Below are 9,473 nucleotides of genomic sequence, written 5' to 3' on the forward strand. Positions count from 1 at the left end.
AGGTGGTGCTTGGGGAACATTGCTTGGCTCCGTGGATTCTCCAGTATGGGGTTCCGCAGGGGTTAGTCTTGTCCCCCACGCTGTTAACATTTACATGAAACCGTTGGGTGTGGTCATCCGGAGTTTTGGAGTGTGTTGTCATCAGTATGCTGATGACACGCAGCTCTATTTCTCCTTTTCATCTTCAACAGGTGAGGCTGTGGATGTGCTGAACCGGTGCCTGGCTGCAACAATGGACTGGGTAGCCATGTTAGTCTGCAGTAGCAAAAACAACAAAAGGTCTTGTGGCACCTTAAAGAGTAACAAGTGTAATCTTTCGTGGACACTGTGTCCATTTGTGTGAATGAATAATTACCTGCTCAGGTAATTATCACTGTCTGTACTTTTTACATTTCCTCTAACAACATAGTTGCTTCCTACCCCTACCTCCAGCATGTGTATATAAATCTGACAATTTGAGGTTAACACTTCATGCATCTATTGAAGTGGACAGTGTCTACAAAAGTTCATGGAAGAACAAAGTTATTAATCTTTAAGGTGCCACAAAGCTTTGTTGATTTTAGTCATTGTTTACCTAGGTTAGTATCCAGATGACATCTGTATATGCTGTCCATCTGAGGTACTAAATATGTAATTGCAAACATTGGATACCAACATTGTTTATTAGCCACAAAGTGGTGTTTGTGTGTACTTTCTCTTTTTTTATTCAAATGGCGTGGGGTCTTTTTGTGTGTGTGCATTCTACATCTTTCAGCCCCGTTTCCCTCTGTGGTGGTGTGCATGAATGGGATTATGGGATTAATGCAGTGTGAACTTGCTGGTATTAAACTCACAGGGTGATATGTGCCAGGTACTTATCAGGGCTTTTTCTTCCCCCCAGCACGTTGTTGTGAATAATAATTGGTATGAAATCACTTAACACATTCACAGACTTTTTACAGCTTCTGTGGTTTATGACTCTAAATAAATCAGTCTCTGCTGAACTCCGCCCTGTGTTGGTCATGGAAATAAAGTGCTTTGTTTTACACAGAGAATACCAGACTAGAGATGAACCCATTGTGCTCCTATTTAAATTAATGGCTTCATTCCTCATTCTCTTAGGTGGAAAAAGTTGAATGTAAGTGTGAGCTGAAAGCTGATAAAATGATGAGAGCAGCTGCTAAGGATGTGCATAGGCTTCGAGGGCAGAGTCGAAAGGAGCCTTTAGAAGTACAGACATTCAGGTAGGAAAATGTGTTCCAGGTTTTAGTTAAACCCTTGGCTTCCCCCCTTTTTATATAGTTTCACTTATTAGCACCATAAAAACCTTAGCTGTAGAAATGAACTAGTCATGGTTGTATCGTTTCCAACTTCTGATAAACGAATGACAACCTTGTCTGGCATTTTCTAAGTACGTAATTCATTGTGAACTTTAGAATTATATTTTAGTAACATTATATTTTATTGTATCATACATTTTTGTGGTCCTATTGATCTGATTCAGACAATCTAGTTGAGGGTTCCCCTCCTCTTGTTTTGTTCTGATTTTCTAAGAACAGCCTCTTCTGTGATGTGCTTATCTAGCAATACACAATAGTGTCTCATTTGCGAGTTAACAGTATTTAAAATGAATGACCTACCTGTAACACTATGTTGTGTTTATCAAACAGAAAAAAGTGTGGGCTTGGCTAAAACACATTTCATGGTAGTTACAGTTCAATAAAATTTATTGTATTGAAATAATTTGGCTGCCTTTACTTGGAATCACAATTTCCAAAGTAACAATTTCCAGAGGGCTAGCTGTATTAATCTGTTGCAGCAAAGCCCATAAAAACTCTTGTGGCACCTTAAAACCTAACACATTTATTTTGGCGTAATAATAAATTTTGTGTACCAGAGTCCACGTCATTGGATGCATGAAATGTTGTCAGAAGTTACAAGTGAATATATACTCATGATAGGGGAAGATTGTAAACAGTGAGGTTAGGGGAAAACAATGCGGAAACTACAGGAAACTATTATAAAGTTAGTAATACTGAAATGATTACATTCTGTATTTCATTTCCACCTAACCTCACTATTTATTTTATTTTAATTAATTAATTACATTTCTATACTAATCAATAGACTATGCTTTCTGGGAAGTTCATTACAATTAAAAACATAAAATACAATATAAAAGTTTAAAAGTACAGTATAAAATAAAAATAAAAACCAAAATAAAGCATATCAGCAGTGCAAAGATTTAAAATATGGTAACAGTTTTAAAACAAAAACTGAAAAACTAGAATGCCTGGGAAAATAAGGAGGTCTCCACCTGGCATTGAAAAGAGCACAACGCAGGCATTAGGCGAGTCTCTCTGGAAAGCTTATTTGACATTCAGGTCGCCACAACAGAAAAGCTCCTCTTCATAGTAGTCACCCATCATACTTTCATTGACCAGGGCTCTTGGAGAAGGACCATTGCAGATTATCTCCTGGCAGGTATATATGGGAGGACATGACCTTTGAAATAACCAGGCCCCAAGCCATTTAGGGCTTTGAATGTTAATACTAGTACTTTGAATTGGCCCCAAAAATGACCTGGCAGCCAGTGCAGATAGAAAAGTACTGGCATAGTATGATTGCATTGGCCAGTTCCTGTTAACATCTTGCTGCCCTATTTTGAACCAGCTGGAGTTTTCAGACCTTTTTAAAAGGCAGCCTCATGTATAACGCATTGCAATAATCCAGATGAGAGTATATAAGAGGACAGCTTACTATTGCTAAGCACTTTTTGTCCAGATAAGGACGTAGTTGGTAAAGCTGATAAAAAGTGCTCCATGCCGAGTTCACCTATGCTTCTAGAGACAATGCTGAATCCAAGAGCAGCCCCAAACAACAAATCTGATCCTTTAGGGGGAGTGCAACCCCTCCAGAACAACTTTAATATTACTTAGCCAGGCAGACAAACCATTCACTAACAGTACCTCTGTCTTGTCTGGACTGAGTTTCAGTTTATTGGCGCTCATCCAGTCCATTATCATGCCAGGCACTGATTCAGAACAGCCACTGCCTCACTTGGATTTGATGAAAAGGACAACTGGAGCTGGGTGTTATCTACATATTGATGACACCTCAGCTCACATCTCTGGTTAACCTTCCTCAGCAGTTTCACGTAGACATTGAACAGCATGGGGGATACAAAGTGTGTTGTGGAATCCCATAGCATAGCTGCAAAGGCAAAGACCAATAATTACCCAGCACCAAATTCTGGAATCAACCATCAAAGTAGGAGCGGAACCACTGCAACATAGTGCCTCCAACTCCCAACCCAGACAACCTATCCAGAAGGTTGTGATTTTTGTGAACCACCCAGAGAGCTCCAGCTATTGGGCAGTATAGAAATGTAATAAATAAATAAATACCATGGTCAATGGTATCAAAATCCACTGACAGGTCTAAGATAATCAACCGGGTTTATTTAAAACTCTCCCCCACCCTGAGTACATATACCTGTAACTCAGGACACGACTTCATAAAGTAGCCTAGAGTCCACAAAAGCTTAGCCATAATAAATTGGCAGCTTTGTAGGTTCCTCAAGACTCTTACTTGTTTTATTTCCAAAGTGTTTTTAATGAGCCTGTTCAGACAACACCATAAGTCATGGTTAGGCTGCTAACTGTTTTGCGGCAAATGGATAGTGAGTGTGTTTAACCATGGTTATGTAGCCACCATGGTTAGGAATGGTTTACGTGACACGCACGCTAGGTCATGGTTGACATGATAAGCCATAATGTTTAGCTCAAAATGCTTAACCACTGTTGCTTAGTGTGTCATCCGAACAGGCTCAATGTCTTAATTACAGGGTTTCTGTGAAGTTGTGCATGATTAGGCTTAGGTAGATTTTTCTTTTTCAATTTGAATGTTAAAGACTTAGAATTCTTAATTTCATTAACAATTGGTGTTTGTGTTGTTTTATAGAGAGAAAATGGCATTTTTCACGCGACCAAGGATAAACATTCCAACCCTCTCTGTGGATTATGTTTAATGTCTATTTAAGTATTTCTTTCTCCAACCACTTGAAAAAAAGTATACTTTCGTTTCACTGAAGTTTATTTATGTCGTATTATAAAGGTACTAAGTCATTTGTACATTGATGGCTTTATCAGATTTATGTCCAGATTTTTAGCTTTCTCCTCTCCTCGCCAGCATTAAAATGACATGATTAAATAGTTTGTATATTTAGCAATGTATTTTTGGGAAAGAATTTTTAAATACGAACAAATACAACTCAAAAATGCTGTTTAAATAAGATTTCTTTAGACATTTTGTACAGCTGTGCATTTTTTAAAAGAGGTTTTACCGCAATAAAATTTGAATCTGAAGGAGCATCAATCTTATTATTATAAAAACATAAGCCACCTCTTATAGAACTAGCCTTTGCTAATTTAAATATTTTTATACAAAACAGAGGATGAAAGAAGCCATTAATTTTTTAAAAAAGCTGAGAATGAGCTCTCTCTGAGCTATGAAACACTTCCATTTCCTTCGAGGTCATAAAAATGGGTGTGGAGTTCAAAATGCCTGCTGCACTTTAATTTGGAGATTGTTACTTCAGCTTATCATGTATTTGACCTGTAAAAAGTTCCAAAAGCCCAGTGAACCCTTTGTTTCAGGGAGAGAGCTCCAGGGAACATAACATCTATGTTAGCTTTTCTTATGGCTCAGTGTTTTGCTTAAAGAAAAGAAGAAGAAAATCTTGACCTGCCAGCAGTCAGAAATAACCCCAAATTTGTAAAAACTGAACTTTGTTTTTAAATAACTCTCAAGTTCTTTTAGAAAACAAAATAATCCTCATATGAACCTATCAATTTACAAGAACTATTAAGGAGCTTTTAGAAACAAACCTTTTGACCATAAATTAATGAGCAGTCTTTCTATCTGATCATATTTTCCTCCCTCCCCTTATTGAATGGAAGACCTAATTTGGAGTGTATTTCCTCTTGCTACATTTGACAATACCTATTAAACAACATGCAACCAAGCCTTGTCTAGAAATACTGTAACTGTGTCTATAAGCCATTGTTTACCATATTGTTCTTAGTATTTTTCCCTGGCTTGTCCACATTGGTAATCTGTCTGTTTTACCTGCGTGTATACATAAGTATTCTCTTCCTTGCATTGTCACCTTTATATGCACAGGCACGTATATACTTACACACACACACACACACACACACACACCCTGTTCAAGCAGTATATTCCGGGGCAAGTGCTCAGCCTGGTATAAGTCTTAGATAATTGCCCCTCCTTACTCCCAGTCAATGCAGCTTAAAAATAATGCATTGGGCTGTACTGTTTTTGAACATTGGTGTCTTAATGATGAATACCTGGTTTAAACTGAAATTGGCTTGGATTGAGAGAAATACCAGAAAAGGGTAGATGGAAGCTGACTTTCCTGTCCCCTCATTCTCCAAGCATCCCCCCAAAAGCTTTTCCAGACAGTCAGGAGGTCCTTCTTAGAACTGGGCAGAGGCACCTTCTGCTCACAGAAGGTACCTCTGCGCAATTTTCAGTAACTCCCTTTCTCCCTCAATCCCTCTGTGCCATATCCCTCCCCATTCAAGAGGTTGCAAAGGGCTGCAGAGAAGGAGAAGAGGAAGAGTAATCTTCTGCTCACACCCTTCCACCGGCACTTCTCTGGATCCATGCTTCATCGTTTCTGGATGCCATGTTTGAATAAACGTGATATATCCCAGTTCATTTCTTTGATTCCCCTGTGATGACAAAGTAAGGGGTATGTATGCCACAGCACGAGACTCATACTGGATTGAGTTCTTTGGAATATTATGCCTGAACAGGTTCACATACTTTCTATACACCCACACATCCACTAGCACCACTTGTCTCCCACACTCATTTATTTCTCGAACTGTTGCCAATATAAGAACAGAGAACAATGGGCACAGGAATATAAAGGCCTTAAAGGTCCTCAAATAAGATGCACCTTCAGAAATAAAGCCGACATGTGGTTTAAAACTGGAAGTCTCTTGAGATGTACATATTTGTTTTTCATGTATAAAACACTTTAATAGGCAAGCACTAATTGACTGAATTTATATCTATTTTAAAATTTGTCAAGATTAACATATTAAAATTGCTATAGAAATTTACATATTTAACCTCTGTGTCTTTTCTGTCAGTATATAGGGAAGTTGTTTAAGAACTATATCAGCTCCTACAGTTGGAGACATTTTTAAATCCACTTTTTGAGTTCGGGGAGGAAGATACTACCAGAAGATCTAAGATGTTGTGGCCTTGATTAATTAATGCATAGCAGTTAAAAAACAGATTTGCGGATTAATGTTTTTTGCTTTCATCCATATTATTTGTTTTCACAGGTGTTGATTCTGGAAACACATATTTATTTTAAGCATTTCTTTCTAAAAAAATTAATTTTCCATTACCATAATTGTTCCCAGAGCATCCTGAAAAGTTTTCTTATTTTCAGACCAAGCGGTTGGCCTTTGATTTTTTTTTTTTGTTTAATCTAAATGCCATGAAGAATCAGTTTTGGAATTCCACAAGACAGTGGGAAGGAATACGTGATAGTTTTACATTGCATGTTGTTGCATTATTGGGTCAAGTAAGCACCCACTCTGGACAAGTATGCAAACAGCACCATCATCTCAATTGAGATCTTCATGACTGAATAATACAAAGATGCAACCAGTCTTATGGATCCATTGCTGAAGAGGGGGTGGTGGTGGATATGACTTTGATTGAAGTAAAAAGAATAGTGCATGCTTATAACTCTGTACAAAAATATATATACACCAACAACTTTTGACTATGAGACCCTTGCAGTTCATGGAGACAATGATCATGACAAGCTTTCATGTGTGAGGCTATGCTGAAGACCAGTTCCATGTTTTGGAGGGCCCTTGGGCAAGACACCCTCAAAGGGGACCCTTGCTCAGTGAGTCTACCTTCTCACCCCTAGTGTCACCAGCTGATATTGCCCTTCCACCTCTTAGAATCATAGAATAGTAGAGTTGGAAGGGGCATATAAGGCCATCGAGTCCAACCCCCTGCTCAATGCAGGAATCCACCTTAAAGCATCCCTGACAGGTCCATTGTCGTACTGCTCTAACAGTGAGGAAGTTTTTTCTGATGTCCAGCTGGAATCTGGCTTCCTGTAATAAGCCCATTATTCCATGTCCTGCACTTCTGGGATGATTGAGTAGAGATCCTAGCCCTCCTCTGTGTGACAACCTTTTAAGTATTTGAAGAGTGCTATCATGTCTCCCCTCAATCTTCTCTTATCCAGGCCAAACATTTATTTATTTATTTATTTATTTATTTTATTGCATTTATATACCGCTCCACAGCCAAAGCTCTCTGGGCAGTTTACAACAGTTAAAAACAGTAAACAGTAAAAAAGTATACAAATTTTAAAACCATCAAAAACATGAAAACAACAGTATCCATTTAAAAACAACAGTTCTGGGGTCCGTTAAAAAACAAACTTAGCGTTGTTAAATGCTGTTAAATGCATGGGAGAAGTCTTAACCTAAACATGCCCAGTTCTTTCAGTCTCTCCTCATAGGGCTTTGTTTCCAGACTCCTGATCAACCTCGTTGCCCTCCTCTGAACATGCTCCAGCTTGTCTGCATCCTTCGAATCACAGAATAGCAGAGTTGGAAGGGGCTTACAAGGCCATCGAGTCTAACGCCCTGCTCAATGCAGGAATCCACCCTAAAGCATCCCTGACAGATGGCTGGGATCTGTCACACCTTCTTGAAGTGTGGTGCCCAGAACTGGACACAATACTCAAGATGAGGCCCTACTGGAGTTTGGGCCCTTGTCAGGTGCCCAAGCATGCCTACCCTTGTTACGCCACAACTTCATCTGCAAGTAAAGGGACATCGTAATATGGATTGTGAATGAAATTAAGACTTACGATTTGAACAGATGCTACTGACCTTTAACAAAAACTGAAGAAATTATCCCTGAACCTTGGACCACACAATAAAGCACTTTGGATAAATACTCAGCTTCAACACCCACACCCATAATAGTGGCACTATCCTGCAGGGGGTTCTCCCTGAATTGCTGGGATTTCAGACAAGTCCCAGTGCTATGCGTTTGTGGAAGGGTTCCCAGGTGAGGAGCTGAGGAAAGGCCCTCTTTCCAGCCATTCAGCCTTAAGTCTCCATTGATAATGCTTCCGCCAAACCTGGTCACTCCACTTTCTGAGAATCTGCTCTAACTTAAAGTTCCAAATTACATAAAGCTACAAACTGTTAAGAATGCAAACACACGAGATACAGTGTCAGGAACATTGTAGCATAACTATCTTAAGTATCCAAGTTCATTATCATTTTAAAATAAAGCTACTGGTTTATTTGTGTTTTTACATTCAGAATTCATCTCCTGCCTTTGTTATTACCTCACCTATAAGAGAGCTTCGGCTATTGGGCGGTATAAAATGTAATAAATAAATAAATAAATAAATTTTCCTCAGTCTACTGAAGTGGTGATGGTGGGGGTTTGGTCTTCTATAGTGTGTGTGTGTGTGTTGGCAAAACAATGCCAATGTGTTTTTATGAGAGAACTGTACAGAAACAGGCAAGGAATCACAGGTTTCACATGTCTGCTGTCAGCCATTTATTACATTATTTCTATACCACCCTTAATCCTATAGATTTCAGCATGGGGAAAGTGCATGGAAATTGTCTTGAAGTAGAGGCTTAATTTCCAAATCAGTGAATAGCAGAGTGCCCCCATAATTTTCTTGTTCCAACAAGTATGGGATGGGCTGTAGTTATACGCAGTACTGCATGCAGCAAAGGGATTTTGCACTTTCTCAGAGATACTGTAATTACATGTCACAAGGCTGCATCAGGTCTGGAAGTTCAGCCACTGTTCAAATTAAATCACCTGAGAAGTGATGAGTGAGTGAGCCTTTTTTGTTTTGTTTTTTTGTTTCCCTTTAATAAAACAGTCCAGGGTAGATGGTGAAGACATTCCCTAGACCCTAATGGCCTAATAGTGTACAGGACCTGCAGCCTTTAAGGCAATAATTAAAGAAATACTTTTGTAAGCCGCCATGAGAGCCTTTTTTGGCTGAATGGCGGCATAAAAATCCATAAATAAATAAATAAATAAATAATTGGAGTCAATTCAAGATCAGTCTTACATATATTTTCTGACACATACAAATTCAGGTATTGTTCTGTCTACAAATTCCAACTGAATTGTGTTTAGATAGAAAAGCATGCTAGGGTGAACTCCAATGACGGGATGGGTGTGTATGCAAGGGCCTTAGTGAAATAAAGATCAGCAAGTGCATCTTTTCCCCAGAAGTAAAGAAAGGAGAGATCAGTCCCACTGTGTCACAGCTACTTCCTCTGGCAGAGTAGCTTCCTATGCTCTTGAAATTGCATAGCTCCGGCCTCTGACAGTTCATATCTGTGCTGCAGCAACCTGCTGCCTTCCAGCTGTGTTGG

At 39.0% G+C, this 9,473-nt stretch overlaps 1 protein-coding gene across 2 annotated transcripts in view; it reads left to right on the forward strand.

Annotated features, from left to right (window-relative positions):
• The window catches only part of WWC1 (WW and C2 domain containing 1), a 112,182-nt gene extending 107,480 nt beyond the window's left edge, over nt 1-4,702 (forward strand). For both annotated transcript variants that reach the window (XM_063120562.1, XM_063120561.1), the window contains 2 exons: nt 1,102-1,223; nt 3,943-4,702. In XM_063120562.1, the coding sequence (XP_062976632.1) occupies nt 1,102-1,223; nt 3,943-4,009 (189 nt within the window). In that variant the 3' untranslated portion in view covers nt 4,010-4,702. The remainder of the gene's footprint in view (nt 1-1,101; nt 1,224-3,942) is intronic.
• Nucleotides 4,703-9,473: the final 4,771 nt, after the last annotated feature.

The sequence above is a fragment of the Elgaria multicarinata genome, chromosome 3, assembly GCF_023053635.1.
Source record: "Elgaria multicarinata webbii isolate HBS135686 ecotype San Diego chromosome 3, rElgMul1.1.pri, whole genome shotgun sequence".
NCBI lineage: Eukaryota > Metazoa > Chordata > Lepidosauria > Squamata > Anguidae > Elgaria > Elgaria multicarinata.